The sequence below is a fragment of the Balaenoptera ricei genome, chromosome 3 (assembly GCF_028023285.1).
Source record: "Balaenoptera ricei isolate mBalRic1 chromosome 3, mBalRic1.hap2, whole genome shotgun sequence".
Taxonomy (NCBI): Eukaryota; Metazoa; Chordata; class Mammalia; order Artiodactyla; family Balaenopteridae; genus Balaenoptera; species Balaenoptera ricei.
Genome location: NC_082641.1, coordinates 13,769,159 through 13,787,258, shown reverse-complemented (window position 1 = coordinate 13,787,258; position 18,100 = coordinate 13,769,159). Strand labels below are relative to the sequence as shown.

At 40.8% G+C, this 18,100-nt stretch overlaps 1 protein-coding gene across 2 annotated transcripts in view; it reads left to right on the top strand.

The window, feature by feature from the left end:
• The window catches only part of RETREG1 (reticulophagy regulator 1), a 125,940-nt gene extending 117,119 nt beyond the window's left edge, over positions 1-8,821 (top strand). For both annotated transcript variants that reach the window (XM_059916138.1, XM_059916139.1), the window contains 5 exons: positions 756-840; positions 2,789-2,926; positions 3,739-3,803; positions 4,000-4,126; positions 6,589-8,821. In XM_059916138.1, the coding sequence (XP_059772121.1) occupies positions 756-840; positions 2,789-2,926; positions 3,739-3,803; positions 4,000-4,126; positions 6,589-7,082 (909 nt within the window). In that variant the 3' untranslated portion in view covers positions 7,083-8,821. The remainder of the gene's footprint in view (positions 1-755; positions 841-2,788; positions 2,927-3,738; positions 3,804-3,999; positions 4,127-6,588) is intronic.
• Positions 8,822-18,100: the final 9,279 nt, after the last annotated feature.

Below are 18,100 nucleotides of genomic sequence, written 5' to 3'. Positions count from 1 at the left end.
GGCTGATCAGCGAAATTTAGTACCATAATTTAAAGGTAAAGCAAAGAAGTAAGATAGTTTATTTTAAATAATATAGTGTGAAAAAGAAGTGAAGACTTTATGGGAGAATTTTTCTGTCTTGATGTTTTACTTACTTAAAACAACCAAGATTCTTTTGGCTTCAACTGACAGAAAGAAAATAATCAAATTTTACTGGTGGAATTTAGTTTCATTCGCCAAACAGATACGGTTAGGAAGGAGGATAGTAATAGCCAGTCGATTTATCCCGGCTGCTTATCAGCTGTGCGAATTACTGTTATATTTATGTAAATACGTCTAATTTCTATAACATGTTTTGCTGTGTTTATGAATTTCTGTGGATTTATAGAAACAGTTTGAACCTACACATTTCATTACTGGGCTGCATTGTTTTCAGCGAGTGACCCTGAGTAAAACAAGTTTCTGGGTCCATACTATTCTTCAGGTCTCTTGCATCTGGTAATACAGCTGCAGGCATGATTAATGGGAGATGTTGTTCTCTGTGCCAGAGGTTAGCTTCTGGAACCTTCAAAATGATTATCACTTAACGTTAAAGTGGGCTAAGGCTGGTTGAACACAGCAGTCATTAGTCAGATCTAAGTGCAAAGAACACTGTTTGAAAAACATTTGCCATACATGATAGATGGCATGTAGATCAATAATTTTGTGTGTATCCTGTGCTCTAAAGTATCTTGATGTTATGTACAACTGTCACATGTTACTTCTATTATTTTTAGTTTTGTCTCCTGGTCTGCAGTGTATGCACCTTTTTTACGATCTTGGGAAGTTACATTCCTGGGGTTATACTGAGCTATCTACTGTGTAAGTATAGTAGAGCATTTGTCTAATTGATGTGACACACATGGTATCATTTAATGGTCTACAAGATGTTCCACAGTTTAGAAGAGGAGGGATGTGTTCTTGATTATAAAGCAAGTTGATTATTCTTTAATTTCCTGCTGTACAAAGTTTCTCCTTTTTCTAGAGACATGTTGCTATTTCAAAATTATAAGAATAGCTGTCAAAAAGCAAGGTTATAAGTGATTCATTTTATTTTAACTTATGTCAGTAAAGCTGTAAACAAGCTTTACTCTCCACCCCTCACAAATACATGAATATTTTTGCCGTTGTGCATGATCTGCGGCTCAAAATATAATTAAAACCACAGTGAGACACCATTATACCTCCACCAAAACGGCTGAAATTAAAAATACGGACTATATCAAGTGTTAGCCAGGATCTGGAGCAGCTAGAATTCTCACTCACTGTTGGTGAGTAGGTAGAATGGTACAACCACTTTGGATTACAGTTTGGTAGTTTTTTAAAAGCTACTATGTGACCGAGGCATTCCACAGCTAGGTGTTTTCCCAAGAGAAGTGAAAGCATACGCCTATACAAAGACTTGTCCACACATGTTCATAGTGGCTTTATTTGTGTTAGCCAAAAACAGAAGACAATTCATATGTCCATCAACAAATAGATGGGTAAACAAACTGTGGTATATCCATACAATGGATTACTACTCAGCACTGAAAATGGGATGTATGCCAACAGTCTGGATAAATCTCAAAATAATTAGATTGAGTGGTAGAAGCCAGGTAAAAAAAGAGTACATACTGTATGATTCCATTTATATATAATTCAAACTAATCTTTAGTGACAAAGCACATAAATGGTTGCCTGGGGATGAGGCGGGTAGGGCAGGGAAAGACCGGAGGGAGGGATTAAGAGAAACATGAGGAAACTTTTGGGGGTGGTATGGGCACTATCTTTATCACGATGACAGTTTCTTAGTTGTATGCATATGTCAAAACATCAAATTGTACACTTTAAATATGTGCAATTTATTGTATGTCAATTGTAACTCAAAAGTGCTGTAAAAAAGTTTCGATTTCCTGCTTCTCCTGAAAAATATAAAGATCTGGCCCTGCCACCTTTAGATGGGGCAGTTGCTTCCACCCAACTAATCCTTGTATTTCCCTAGTTTTCTTGCACCAGCCTTTAAAATTTACATATACCTCCTTGTCTTCTAGAGATACTTGAGTTTGCAGCTCCTATTTAAAAGGTAAATGGGCACGTGTCCTGACAACAGCAGAGAAATAAACAGTAGGGAATACAATGCATTCCCTGTGTTGATCTTCATTTCTTTTTGTATTCCTAATGCCTCACACAAAGGGCCAATGGTCAGAGCTCACATCCATTCTCCAAGTAGAACTCATGTGGAATATCAGCCCTTGATCTGCCTTGTTTAGGAGGGAAAGGAGAAGAGAGCTAGGGAAAGAGAGTCTAATACGGGCAAGGCATTATTCAGATGGTCTGTATTTATCTCATTTATTCTTCCCAGCAACCCCAAGAGATGACGTTATTATTCCAATATTACTGACAAGAGACTAACAGATAGTTAATAACTTTTCTATGGAGAAATGATCATTTAACAAATAAGTAGAGCTGATATTTTAATCCAGGACTGTTGTCGGGAAAGCATGTAACCTTTGTATAAATTTTGAGAGTAAGAGGATTGAAGGGATGGAGTTATCTAATTGCAAGTCTTTGAAAACCATGACTGTTGGGTTGTGTGTGTATAGGAGAAAATGGTTTCATTACAGGGGGAAGAATAAAAACTATGGACTTATTTCACAGAGGCGCTTCCCTAAGGAAAAAACAACCAATTTGTCCGTAAGGGAACTGAAATAATTTTGTGGCATACTAAGATGTAGCCTTTGGAAAGTAAGGTCACTTTCCCTAAACTCTCTTCCTCCTTATCTTGCAGTACTATGTGCATTTCTGTGTCCACTGTTTAAGTGTAATGATATTGGACAAAAAATATACAACAAAATCAAGTCATTTCTGCTGAAACTAGATTTTGGAATCAGAGAATATATTAACCAGAAGAAACGTGAGAGAGCTGGTAGGTAATGTTTCAATTTTAGATTCCACGCATGAGATGAGACATCGGCTGGCTATTTATTATGAAATCACCTTTAATATATTTCAGGGTGTTTTAGCCTTTCACCACGTACTATTACAGAAGCAAATCCCCCCAAAGTAACATAGCTTTTTCCTATTTTAGGCTTTTATGCTTTTCTCAAACATACAACAAATCGACTTTTTAATCCAAATTGTCAGGGGAGAGAGAAAAGGCTTTAACACTTCTGTATTTGCTACTTATTATTTATTTTCTCTAAATCGTTTTCTTTGGGAGTGGAAGGTTGCAAATAACAAATGACACAGGTAGTAGGGCTGTGTGTGGGAGCCCTGTAAGAGGGGGCCAGTAGAACAGGGGAAGGAAAAGAAAATAGGGGGAAGACTAATGTGCTCCTTTTTCACTTTTTCACTTGGCCTGTGACCTTATAGATTCTCGAACTAGAGGGAGCATCGGAATTGTCTCAAGAGCTTATTACAGCTTAGATTGCGGGGCCCATAGCCCCGAGTTCCTGATTCAGCTGGTCTAGGGGAGGGCCCGGGGATTTGCCTTTCTAACAGTTTCCCAGTGATGTGATGCTTCTGGTCCAGGGGCCACACCATGAGGACCACTGATATGGACCATTTCCCTCGGAAACCACACAGTTGCAAATCCGTGGACCTTGTTATGTGCAAACATTTAATTACGTGGAGGCGTTGGAGAATATGAGGAAGGTGGGGTAAGGATATATAATGGGTAAAATACACGCTGTCTAAGCTGGCCAGGAAACTGAAAGCTTCCAAATTTTTTCCCAACAGAAGCAGATAAAGAAAAAGGTCACAAAGATGACAGTGAATTAGACTTCTCAGCTCTCTGTCCTAAGGTATTTTTTGTTCAGTTTTCAATTTGTTCCTGTGTGGTTTGACTGTAAATTTATCTAAATGTACCAAAACTGGAATGATATTCTTAATAGACTCCTCCTGTTTCTCTAAGATGATTGAACAATATGGAAAGGAAAATGTTTCAAAAGATTCCCCACAGAGGTTTGAAATGTGTCACTGGTATTTATATTAACACAGATTAGCCTGACCGTTGCCGCCAAAGAGTTGTCTGTGTCTGACACAGACGTGTCCGAGGTCTCCTGGACTGACAATGGGACCTTCAACCTTTCAGAAGGCTACACTCCACAGACGGACACTTCTGACGGTATGCTCACACTTCTAGATGCTCTGATTTTTATAATTATGAGTGCGTGCAAAGGTATTTAATCTGTCAGCTGCTGACTGGGTAAACAACGTGTGGTACATCTACACAATGGGATCTCACTTGGCTATAAAAATGAAGTACTCACGTTTGCTACAACATGGATGAACCTTAAACACGTTATGCTAAAGTGGAGGAAGCCAGACACACAAGTCCACACATTGTGTAACTCCATTTCTATGAAATGTCCGGAATAGGTAAATCCATGCAGAAGGAAAATAGATTAGTGGCTGCCAGCGGCTGGGGGAAGAGGGAATGGTGGGTGACTGGTAATTAATATGTTTCTTTTTGGATGATGAGAATATTCTAGAATTAGATAGTGGTGATGTTGTACAGCTTTGTGAATATATTAAACACTCAATCGTACACTTTAAACGGGTAAGTTTTATAGTATATGAATTATATCTCAAAAGCTATTTTTTTGAAGAGTATGAGAAAAACATCTAAGCTAATCAATGTCCAAATCTGCCTTTATTTTGAAAAACAAATAATTGACAATGAAAAAACTTAACTTCTGGAATATCTGGTGACATTGTTTATAGCAGTAATGGGACGGGGGAAGAGAGAAGCTAATCCCATATATCCAGGGCTAGTCCTCATTAAGAGGGACTGAAGCATGGGGGGCAAGTTTCCCAAATCCAAAGCTGATTCCACGGTTTCTCATATACTTTTTTTTTTTTTTAACTAACTTGTTTTTCTTCCAAGTCAGTTAAAAAAAAAAAAAAAAAAAGCTTTCTTATCTTTTATAATTAGGTTAAGTACAATTTAAAATGAAATTTGAGACAAGTCTTGTGCAATAACTTTTGCTAGTCTCATTGGATTATTTCAAGTCATTTTAACAATATACTGAAAATATAAGCAGGTTATAATGGAGGATTATGAATAAATTATTTTATATGTGTCTTTATAAGCAAGAACACACTTTCTTTTTCTAGAGGAAGGAAGAAGGTTGTGTAGTGTTGAAAAAATACAGGTTTGGAGATTGGGAGACCCAAGTGTAGCCTTGCTTTTGTCATTAACTTTACTGTATGACCTTGAACAGGTGACATAATTTCTGTGGATCTCAATTTTCTCATCTTTAAAGTGCATTAGAACAAGAGGGTCACTGAAGTCCTCTCAAGCTCTACAAGCTGTAAATACCTACAAGACCAGGAAAACAAACCCTTTGTTCTTAAGCATCCTATCTCAGATTTACACAACAAAGGGAGCCACAATAATCGAACCCATATAGAAGGCTTTCATTAATTAAATTGAAGATTCCAAAGAGTTACCGAAAGATTTTCTGTGAAAAGTGAAAAACAATGAAATCACTGCCTACTAACCTGACATTGCTTTCAAATGTCCCAAATCTTAAAGCGTTCCTGTATATATTCAGGACCTATGTTTTGCTAAAATGGTATGGTTAATTTCAGCTACGTTCATGGAAAGCTAAATGTTTCCATAAGCTCTTAGGTTGAATATGGAATAGAAGGAACAATAGCTTCTTTTAACTCGTTGCTTTAAACAAACACAGTTACAGATACTCAAATAGATCTCCATGAATGAAAATGCAAAGGCTGGATAATAGTCACCATCTGCTGGACCAAAATCTATGAAAACGCCCAATTGAAATATTTTTTATTTTGGATTATACATATCCACATTGGCTTAAGCTAATCCCCTCCCCAGGAGCAGGATGAAATTTTGGTGAACGTTTAAACTCTAGTCAGAGCCCCAAGCTGACATTAAGACAGGTTGAATAGTAAGTCATTACACACTTTTTGTGTTTAAGAGGAAAGCTAAGGCCATCGGGGGACATGTAGTGTTTGTGTGTACTTGTGGAGAGAGTGTCCCAGACTTGGGGGGGTCTGATGGGAGGCTAGATGAATGCCAGAGTGATTCAGAGGATTCCAATTAAAAGCAGGGACCTTTTAGACAATTTTCTGATTTCAAATTTATTATGGTTTATTACAGGGTCTTATAAACCTTTGACTTTCTATTTTTTTATGTCTGAGATAGTAAAGGTTTATCAATTACTACTTTATAACTTAAAAGTTGAATCATAAAATAAAATTTATGGGCTTCCCTGGTGGCACAGTGGTTGAGAATCTGCCTGCCAATGCAGGGGACACGGGTTCGAGCCCTGGTCTGGGAAGATCCCACATGCCACGGAGCAACTAGGCCTGTGAGCCACAACTACTGAGCCTGCGTGTCTGGAGCCTGTGCTCCGCAACAAGAGAGGCCGTGATAGTGAGAGGCCCGCGCACTGCGATGAAGAGTGGCCCCCGCTTGCCGCAACTAGAGAAAGCCCTCGCGCAGAAACGAAGACCCAACACAACCAAAAATAAATAAATAAATAAATTAAATAATTTAAAAAAAAATTTATTATGGTGCTTAAGCATGAACTTCTGTTCTACATTTCACAGATCTTGACCGACCTAGTGAGGAAGTTTTCTCTCGAGACCTTTCAGATTTTCCATCTCTAGAAAATGGCACAGGAACAAATGATGAAGATGAATTAAGCCTTGGCTTGCCCACTGAGCTCAAGAGAAGAAAGGAGCAGTTGGACCGCGGTCCCCGACCCAGCTCAGAGAGGCAATCAGTGGCTGGTCTCACCCTTCCTCTGAGCGGTGACCAAACCTTCCACCTGATGAGCAACCTGGCTGGGGACGTCATCACCGCGGCGGTGACTGCTGCCGTCAAAGACCAGTTAGCAGGCATGCAGCAAGCACTGTCCCAGGCTGCTCCCAGCGCAGGGGAGGACACAGACGCGGAGGAAGGGGATGACTTTGAGCTGCTGGACCAGTCAGAGCTCGACCAAATTGAGAGCGAATTGGGGCTTTCACAAGACCAGGAAGCAGAAGCACAGCAAAAGAAGAAGTCTACAGGCTTTCTTTCAAATCTACTCGGAGGCCATTAGTCTGGGAATCAGCTTGTATGACAGAGCACAGATAAACTACCAAAAAAATTCAAACAAGCAAAAAAAGAAAAAAAAATGAAAAAAAAACTTTTCGAACTGTGAGCTTTACTGATTACTTTAGAATTTTTTTGGCCTTTTTTTTTTCCCTTCTGCAGTGAGTTAATTGGATATATATCAGCTGACACTGATAGATTGATATTTCTCATAGTTATTTTTATGTAATGCGCATGGAAATGAACTTTATATATATGTATATATATTTACTGTGTTGTCAGAGTTGAATATTAGAGGTTGTTTTTAAAGCAAAATGAAAACACCCAATTATTGAGATCCTCCCGTTAGTATTCCTTATTTTTTCTTCACAGTTAGTTTTTCAAGCATGCAAAAACAGTTTATTGTAACTCGCTGAAATATTAACAGTTAATTGTGAAACATGCTATATTGGCTCCTTTGTTCCTAATACTTGGAAAGAGTCAAAAAATTTCGGTAGATTTTGACGTAAAAAGACAAAAATGATCAAGGTCACTTTGGTTGAAAGACTTGGGAGATACTGTTAAAATTCATTTCCTAGGAAAAAATTTGAAAATATATTTAACTACGTTGGATGGGCTAGTACATTTCCATGTTATTTTTGCAGTTATAGACTTTAGGCTTCCTTGTAAATGGCGTGCTCCATTGAGTGCCAGCTCTAGTCTTGCAACAGGTGGTATTAACCCATCGAAAGCAAGTAATTAGATATCACGTAGATGGTGGTTTCGATGTAAGCAGAGATCGGGCTGTGCTTTGTTGTTCAATTGTCATATATTTGTGATAGGGATGTTGTGAGTGCAGATCTATTCTGCCTGCTCAGAACTAGGTTAAACCTCATCTTTCATATTATGGAAAAAGTCTCTTAAAATTGTGAAACTAGTTCCTGGTATGTTCTATGAGTGATGTGGTCATCAGCCGTAGAGAAACGAGAACTGTTTTTGTAGTCTGACTCTCCTACAGGAGAGAAACTTGCTTGGTTTTCAAGTGTATTTATTTGCCATAGAAGTCTAAATGTGTAATCTGTTTCTTCTTAGGAAGCTAGAATATATTTTTCCTTTATTTTAAACTTTTTAGATCACTTTTAAATAACCAAATTCGACTTAGGTGTTTAACAAAGGACTAAAGAGCAGAAATCAAGCTAATTTTGTTTTTGTGATAGAAACTTTTAGTAGTGTTGAGGGACCATGTCAGCAACTACCAACCATCTCTTCAATCTTCAGGTACAGCTGGCATTTTGACAGATGCACACAGACATCTGAGCCCCTCAGAAAGGAAGGATAATCCAAGAATATAGGACATCTGTGGTCCCCTCCCTTTACTTTATCCCTTCCCTTATATGTCTAAAGAGTAATGATAGGTCATCTGACATTTTAATGTAGCATCTCTTATTTATTTTTTCTTTCTGAGGTATTAAAATATCTAGACTGAACTTGCCAAATATTAAAGGGAGAGAAGTTACTGCAGACTCTGAACACTTGCTTTTCGTGGTTGACGATGCTTCTATGTCATTGGTACCTCTTGACTGTGTTTGATGTCCTTTACTGATACAAAGTGAGCCTGTGCCTTCCTTATCTTGCCCGTTTCGTTTACAAATGAAAACCTGGTGTTAGATCTATGAACTGTGTGGGTTTGCAAGGAATATACCTGAATTCTATTTCAGTAAGAGTTTCTGGACATGAAGAAAAATACAGTCATGTATTTATAAAATAGTTTGTTACCGGGTTTATTTTTTTTTTTACGTGTATGTTTCTTCACTTAAAAAATATTCTTGGCCATGAAGTCAGAAAGTTTAAAGGTCTTTTCAGCTTCTTCATTGAGGGGAAAACAAGAAGTTAAAAACTTAAGTAATTAAAGAATGTGTTACAAGTCACTGGACAAGCTTACAAGGAGATAAACTCATGATCTGATGGAATGAACAGTAAAGCTAGAATCAGATGTTATACACTATAAATTAAAAGGGGTTTGGGGAGGTTGTTAGGGTAGAAAAATGTGTTACAGCCCTGTGGTGGAGACATACTAGCTCTCTGTGGACAGTAGGATTATAACCACACATGCACTTCAGTAGTATTTGTTCCAGAATATATGTGGCTATAAATTTACACAATGTAATAATGGTACTCTTAATACTATCAAACATAGGGATGTCAAGGGGTTTCGTTTTCTGTGTGTGTGTGTGTGTGTGTGTGTGTGTGTGTGTGTTTGGCAGGGGGTAGGGTGGGGGGAACATTATATATAGTCCTGTTTCTGGCTTTAAGATGTACTAGCAATAAACCCTGTGATTGATTCAGTACAGTGGGAAACTACAGATTCCTTACCATGAGAATTTATACAGTCATTAAAATGTGAAGCATGGATATTTCTTAGTTGTAGAGGAGCTGTAGAAAGATGTTTTGTTCACTTCCTGTAGGAAATGCTGAGCAAAACCATACAATGGGAAAAGCATACACTGATCATGCATTTTGATCTGAAGCAATAAAGCAGGGCTGAAGTTCAAGCTTGTTTTGGAAGGTCAATCCAGGCTTAAAGCAATATTTATATTCTCATTCTGAACATCTTTACTTTTTTTCTACCCTAAAAACCTTCAGAAGTGATTTTTTAAAACTGCTCCCTCCCCAGTTTAGTAGAATGTTAGGAAAAGAAACTTTTATGAGGTTTGGCAAGTGGCAAACGTCCTCAACGTATTTTGGCATCTCACTCTTATATCTGAAATAAGTGCGACTTTATTCCTTTTTAAAAAGTGGCCAAGTGCCAGCATACTACTGATTTTAGGCCAGAAGCAAATCTACATTTAAGAAAAAAGCGATTTAAAAGTTTTCCTTTTCTGTTTATACCTTAGGTTGATGTAGTTCCTTATACTGCTCTGGCTATGTTAGTTATGAGATAAGAAATTATTTTGAAAACCCTTCCTAAACTACTACCCTTCCTAAACTACATGTGTCACAGGTCATGTGTATCACAATGAAGACACAGTCTCTGAACTATATTTTTGTATATTATTCCTCCTTTTCCACTGAAGCATTTAAGGTAGGATGGGATGTCAGAATTATGAGTTCTGGTTCTGATGTTAACATTATGACCCTAAGACACAATGTCAAGTCACATAGCATCTCAAACCACCACCTCAGTTTCCCCAAACATAAAATTAGGAAGCTAATTCCTATCCTCTCACACAGGGATGTTTTGAGAATGAATGAAAAAAAAGATGTCTGAAGCATTTTCGGGGGGAAAAAATGCTGTATAAAACGAAGATAGTGATCTTGGGCTTCCCTGGTGGCGCAGTGGTTGAGAATCTGCCTGCTAATGCAGGGGACACGGGTGCGAGCCCTGGTCTGGGAGGATCCCACATGCCGCGGAGCAGCTGGGCCCGTGAGCCACAACTACTGAGCCTGCGCGTCTGGAGCCTGTGCTCCACAACAAGAGAGGCCGCGATAGTGAGAGGCCCGCGCACCGCGATGAAGAGTGGCCCCCGCTTGCCACAACTAGAGAAAGCCCTCGCACAGAAACGAAGACCCAACACAGCCAAAAAAAAATAAAATAAATTAATTAAAAAAAAAAAACAAAAACGAAGATAGTGATCTTTTTCCTATTTCAGCTAAGCCATCTTTTTGAACATTAAAGAAAAGTCAATCAACAAGAACCTGCTTACAAAAAACTCTAAAGTTCTTTTAATGGGCCTAGCATGATATTGGCCTCATAATCCAATAAATCCTGTAGAATAAAAGGATAGACAGTGTTGCCAAATTGTCTGTTATTTCATTTGACTCTGAAACATGTGTAAGGTTCTACATTAGTCATTGTGAATGGTTCTAACACTTCCTGGCTGTGGGACTGAAAGTCACCTAACATCAGTACTTGTTTCCTTCACCTATAAAATTAAGATAAAGCACCTGCCTCATAGTATGTTATAAGGATTAAATGTCTAAGACTGGGGTTGGCAAACTACCACCCATGGGCCAAATCTGGCCTGCCACCTGTTTTTATGGAATATTTAAAAATATAATTTTCTTTTTCTGGACTTCCCTGGTGGCACAGTGGTTAAGAATCTGCCTGCGAATGCAGGGGACATGGGTTCGAGCCCTGGTCCGGGAAGATCCCACATGCTGTGGAGCAACTCAGCCCGCGAGCCACAACTACTGAGTCCACATGCCACAACTACTGAAGCCCGCGCACCTAGAGCCCGTGCTCCACAACAAGAGAAGCCACCGCAATGAGAGGCCCGCGCACCGCAACGAAGAGTAGCCCCCGCTGCCCACAACTAGAGAAAGCCCGCTCGCAGCAACGAAGACCCAATGCAGCCAAAAATAAATAAATAAAATTAAAATATATATATAAATATTTTAAAATGGTTCCAAAAAACCCAGAAGAATATTTTATGACATATGAAAAATACATGAAATTCAAAATTCAGCAGCCATAAAGAATGTTTTATTAGAAGAGGGCCACACTCATTTATGTACTGTCTGTGCATCCTTTTATGCTAAAACAGATAAGTTGAATAGTTGTGATGAAACCATAGGCCTACAAAGCCTAGTATATTCACTATCTGTCCTTTTATAGGAAAAGTTTGCCAATCCTTGGTCTAATATGTAGAAAACACTCAGTTACAGTTAGGGTCCTGTGTAATCCTCATGACTACAATTAAGTGGTATTAAGAGCTTTTCTCAGAAGGATGGGGTCAAATAAATTGTCCAAAGTCACACAACTACTAAGAGGAAAAGCCAGTTTGACCCCAAAGCCTATCCTCTTTCTAATATGTCACACTACCTAATATTTTTCATTTTTTAAAAATACATTAAGAATGATCATGTTTATGGGCTTCCCTGGTGGCGCAGTGGTTAAGAATCCACCTGCCGGGCTTCCCTGGTGGCGCAGTGGTTGAGAATCTGCCTGCCAATGCAGAGGACACGGGTTCGAGCCCTGGTCAGGGAGGATCCCACATGCCGCGGAGCAACTGGGCCCGTGAGCCACAACTACTGAGCCTGCGCGTCTGGAGCCTGTGCTCCACAACAAGAGAGGCCGTGATAGTGAGAGGCCCGCGCACCGCAATGAAGAGTGGCCCCCGCTTGCCACAACTAGAGAAAGCCCTCGCACAGAAACGAAGACCCAACACAGTCATAAATAAATAAAAATAAATAAATTTAAAAAAAAAAAAAAAAAAAAAAAAAAAAAAGAATCCACCTGCCAATGCAGGGGACACGGGTTCGAGCCTTGGTCCAGGAAGATCCCACATGCTGCGGAGCAACAAAGCCTGCGAGCCACAACTACTGAGCCTGCGCTCTAGAGCCCGAGAGCCACAACTACTGAAGCCCACGCGCCTAGAGCCCGTGCTCCACAACAAGGGAAGCCACCGCAATGAGAAGTCCGCACACTGCAACGAAGAGTAGTAGCCCCTGCTCGCCACAACTAGAGAAAGCCCGCAAGCAGCAACGAAGACCCAATGCAGCCAAAAATAAATAAATAAATAATTTTAAAAAAAGAATGATCATGTTTGTAATAGTTTAACAGAATTTCACTAAATATTAAAGATTGATTTTATTTGATTTAGATTAATTTTTCTTTTTTCAAAGAATCCACAAACCAGCTGATCGAAACTGTTTTAAATGCTGCAATAACCAGATTTTGCTATAAATTTCAATCCCTTGTTAATTTAAGAAAACTTTGCATATCTAGATATCCAAAAACTAAGAGGTAGTAAAATGTTTTTAAATTGTTTATTAAAAATCATAATGCTGGGCTTCCCTGGTGGCGCAGTGGTTGAGAATCTGCCTGCCAATGCAGGGGACACGGGTTCGAGCCCTGGTCTGCGAAGATCCCACATGCTGCGGAGCAACTGGGCCCGTGAGCCACAACTAGTGAGCCTGCGCGTCTGGAGCCTGTGCTCCGCAACAAGAGAGGCCGCGATAGTGAGAGGTCCGCGCACCGCGATGAAGAGTGGCCCCCGCTTGCCGCAACTAGACAAAGCCCTTGCACAGAAACGAAGACCCAACGCAGCCAAAAATAAAATAAATAAATAAATAAATAAAAAAAATAAAGGAATTCCTTTAAAAAAAAATCATAATGCTTTACTTAATATTTTTATGAACACAGAAGTCATAGAAGTTGTAAATCATTTAATAAACGTATGTTTTATATTCTATATTTATTACCCCCTATAAGCTAAACTCAACTAATCCAATCACCTTCATACTTTTCCCTTTAAAAATCAAGTTGCCACTGCAATATAGGGATGTGGAAAGTAGCATCAACTGACTTGAAGGTGACCTTATTAGTTTTTGTCTTAAATTGTGTAATTATCAAAGATCACCATCCCAGTGTCATCCAAGCTGAAAAAGAACATCATCGTGGGTACTGTCACTTTTACAGTGTGTAGAGTAACTTCAATAATTTGGTAAGTGAATTAGTTTTTAAGAGCTATGTCACAGTACCCAGAAGGAATTCTAATTTCCAGTATTTTCAAAGCTAAAGTTTTTTCATGGGCAGACTCAGTTTAAATTCTTTGGAAGAATGATTAACTTGGTAATAAAAATTCTTGATAGTATTATCAGCAGAGTTTAGACACATTAACGTAATACCCTAGATATGCCATGGAGAAATTTAACTCAAAGGTCTCTTGGCCAAAGGGCTTGCATTTACCAAGGACCTACTGGCTATAGACCTGCTCCTTTCTGATATTTCTCCAATCAGTTACAGATACTGCTGCTGGATCTATTCAAGGTCCAGTTCTATTCCTCATGCCCATAAAAACTGAAACGCTCTTGGAGTCCCTACTGTTTACCAACTGAAAAATGAACAGCAAACTCTAGAATTCAACTCTTTACCCAGTGATACCTTAAAACTTCCTAGTCTTCTTTCCCCTATCTTTTGCCTCAAGAAAACTAGACTTGTAGTCGTCCTAAATATGTCCCTTATTTTCTCTTCGAGGTGCTCCCGCCCCCTTTTCCACTTGCAGCTGAAGTCCTCATTGTCTCCTCTCTCAGGACCCACCCATCTGAACTGTCAACTCCTTAATGAAAACTTTTCTCATCTCCCTAGCTGATGCCATTTTTCTGTTCTAAATACCCAGTGCCCCTTTCTTTGTATTTCATCTTACTTGACCCCATCTTGATTCTATTAGTTAATTGTGTGTTTCTTACCATCCTTAACAAAGCAGAAAAAAATCTCCTTGAAGACAGAGATGTTTGAATTTAGAACCAGTAGCATATTATATATGAGATATTGTGATTTATAATAAAATACAGATATTTGGTCTTTGTCCCATTCTGGGCATGGAGCTCCTAAAACCCTTGGCAGGTCTTAAGTGATGAGAGTGATAAAGGTGTCTTTTGTTATGTTGATGAGGTGACTATTGCAAAGCCCTTAGGTAGCCTAGCGGAGAGGGTGTCACAACCAAAACTCCAGAGGGAGAGAATCTCTTGTTTGGGAACTTCCTGACCTCACCTTATGTGTCTCTTCATTGGGCCGTTCATTTACATCTTTTAATATCCTTTGTAATAAACGGGTAATCTAGTAAGTAAACGAGTTTCCAGATTTCTGTGAGCTGCTCTAGTAAATTACTCAAACCTGAGGAGGGGGTCATGGAAACCTGTGATTTATAGCCAGTCAGAAGAAGCACAGGTAAAAACCTGGACTTGGCATTGGCTTCTGAAGTGGGGCCATTCTGGGACTGAGCATTTAACCTGTGGGATCTGACTTCATCTCCAGGTAGAAGGTGTCGGAACTGAGTTGAATTTGAGGACACCCAGCTGGTGTTGGAGAATTGCTTGGTAGTCTGGAAAAAACACCCACGTTCCTGGAGATAGGTAGCATGAGTGAGAGGTGATAGGAGATACTGAAAACCAGGCAAAGGAATTTAAACTTCTTCTGTGGGCAACAGGTAACCCTTCTTGAACACAACTAGTGACACAAGAGGAAACATGGCTGAGAGGAATTAGTGTGATTATCTCTATGTGCTGTAGGGTAGACTAAGAGGAAAGAGAAGTCTCTCCAGGAGACTGCAGTAGAATTGCAGCCCATGGGAAATTTAACATGGTGGAGAAAACAATGTCCCTTTGAAGAGGAAAAGGAAAGAACCCGTGGAGAGTTCAAAGATGCTGAAATGGGTCATGGAAATGGATGGGAGGAGGCAGGGAGGAAATAATGACCTGAAGAAGGAACAGATGCTTGAAGAACCATATGTGAACGATAACTGGAAAGAGAAAACAGAAGTTCTTTACTTAATATAACCATTCTCTGCTTTAATTTTAGAGAAGCTTGATAATATACATTATTTTGCTTATTCCTGTTGAACAAATTACATTTCTTAAGATGGATATCTGTCCAGAGGACTCAGCTATTTTAAAAGATTTTGTAATCTAAAAATCAAGTTTTCTGGAATAAAAATCAGCACCAGACTTAACTTGCACTAGAAAAGATGTGTTTAACAAATACTGAACAATCTATGTGCCAGCACTGTTCTAGCTTTGGGGTACACAGCAAGGAAAGGAGTCCCTGTCCCCATGGAGCTTGTACTCTGGAGGTGGATGACTAACCTATAATGGGACTGACTATCCTGGTTTGCCCAGGATAGAGGGGGTTTGTCGGATACAGGACTTTCAGTGCTAAAACTGGGAAATCAGGGACGAACAACAAATGCTAGTGGTGGCCAATTTCCCAAATGGTCCCCAAAGACACCCCATTCATGCCCTTACAAAGTCCCTCCCACATTAAACAGAGCTGACTTTCCTAAGTAACAGCATATCGTAGAAATGACCCTGTGTGACTTCCAAGGCTAGGTCCTAAAAGACATTGTGGCTTCCACTTTGCTTACTTTTGGGGGAAGCCAGTAACCATGTTATGAGGACACTCAAGCAGCCCTAGGTAGAGGTCCACTCAGTGAGGACCCCAGAGCTCTTGCTGTCAGTGTGTAAATGAGCCTCTTCCAAGGGGATCCTCCAGCCAGAGTCAAACCTTACAGCTGCGGTCAAACCTTCACACGATCAGCCCTGTCCCCCCGCAACTTCACGAGACCATGAGCCACATAAACTTCCGACTTACAGAAATGGAAAGAAGCAAAGTTTGTTGTTTTCCTGCTAAATGTTGGGGTAATGTGATATGGAGTACTAGATGGCTAGTACAGTGCTACTGAGAAAAGGTCTGCTTAGGAAAGACTGATGAGTTGGGGGTAGGCACTACTGTGAAAAGAGGGTGTGGATAGGCCCCTCCTGTAAACGCATTTGGGCAGAAACCTTCAAAGTAAGGGAGCAAGACAGCAATAGTCGATCCATGCAGAATAGTAAAGGATTTCTGAGACTTAGTACGCATCTGAGACGAAAGGTGCTTGCTTAGCCTTATTAGAGCAACATCAAGTGTCAGTGTGACTGAAGCGGGGTGAGCAGAGTGGGGCAGGGGGTGTGACAGGCGGTCAGAAGGAGGGGTAGGGCCTCCTAGAATAGAAAGGCAATCCTCTTGGTCAGTTTGGGCTGCTATAACACAATATCACAGACTGGGTGGCTTATAAACAACAATTTTTTTTCCTCACAGTTCTGGAAGCTGGAAGTCCAAGATCAGGGTGCCAGCATGGTCTGGTGAGGGGCCTCTTCCTAGTCTCAGACTTCTTATTCTATCCCTTTCTGGGTCTCTGAGGTCTATGTGCTCACAATCTAATCACCTCTCAGAAGTGCCACCTCCTAATACCATCACTTTGGGAATTCGTTTGTCAATATATGAATTTTTTTTTTTCTTTTTGAGGGGGGTGGCACAAACATTCAGACCAGAGCAGGACTGTGTTTGTACTTTATTCCCAGTCAGGGGAAGCCACTGAAGGTTTTCAGCAAGAAGAACAATGCGACTTAACCTACATTTTAAAAACCGTCGATATCTTCTTTGGTGCTATGGGCCGCTTGGATTTTAAACATGCAGTGTTCAATTCTGAAAAAGGATGGACTGGTTCAGCGAGGCTGCGTAGACGAGTGTAAGAACTCCCTACGCCTTTAACATTCATGCTTCCTATAGAACCGGGCTGCTACCCATGACACGACATAGTTAACTAAGTACAGGACACGAGGCTCGTCTGAACTGAGGTGTGCTCTTAATTGTAAAATACGCTCTGGAATCCCAAGATTTAGTACCAACAAATGAAGGTAAAATGTCTCACTAAATCTTCTGGCTTGATTACATGTTGAAATGATAATATTTTGGATAGACTGGCTTAAATAAAATATGGCCATCTTACCTCTCTCTTTCCGCTTTAATGAAAACGTGGCTACTATTAGATTTAAGAGGACCTACTTGTCTGGGATTCTATTTCTACTGGGCAGCGGCTGGGCTGGGCTCTGCGCTCCGAGGTGCAAACTATCCATCCAGGAGTTTCCCCTGCGCCCCTCCCGCCCCAGTAAGGCCGAGGCTCTGGCCGGGAGTGTCCGGTCTTCCTGTGAGTTCCCTCAGCCTCTAACCCGAGTCTCCGGTCCGACACCCGAGCTGACCAGCATCCCGGGCTTTCGTGACACCCACTCCCCGGGCTGCAGGGGTGCAGGGCGCGGACCTCAGAGGATCCAGACGGTCGGGTGGTCGCCCGCATCAGTCCTCCCGGCTCCCCAATCCTCCGTCCCGCCCCGCTCGGTGGTCGCCTTCCCAGCACCACGCCTCACAGCACAGCCAGAAAGGACAGTAACCTGCGGGGACGAGGCCTGTCGATCACACCCGGCTCAGGGCAACACCCACCTCGGTCGACTCAATGAACACCTATTACTTCTGGTCAACCCAGCTCACGCGGATCCACCGATCACACACCTCGCGGAGACGGAAGCAACAATCACCTCAGGCCCATCCAATCACCACTCGTCTCAGGCTCATCCAATCACCACCCGTCTCAGGCCCATCCAATCACAACCCTCCTTCCGCCAACCCAATCAACACCCACCTCAGGCCGACTGGGCGGGACCGGATCCCTCCCGGCCTTCCCCCACTTTCCCGGGGCTTCTGGCCTCTCAGCGGCGGGGGCGTGGCTACAG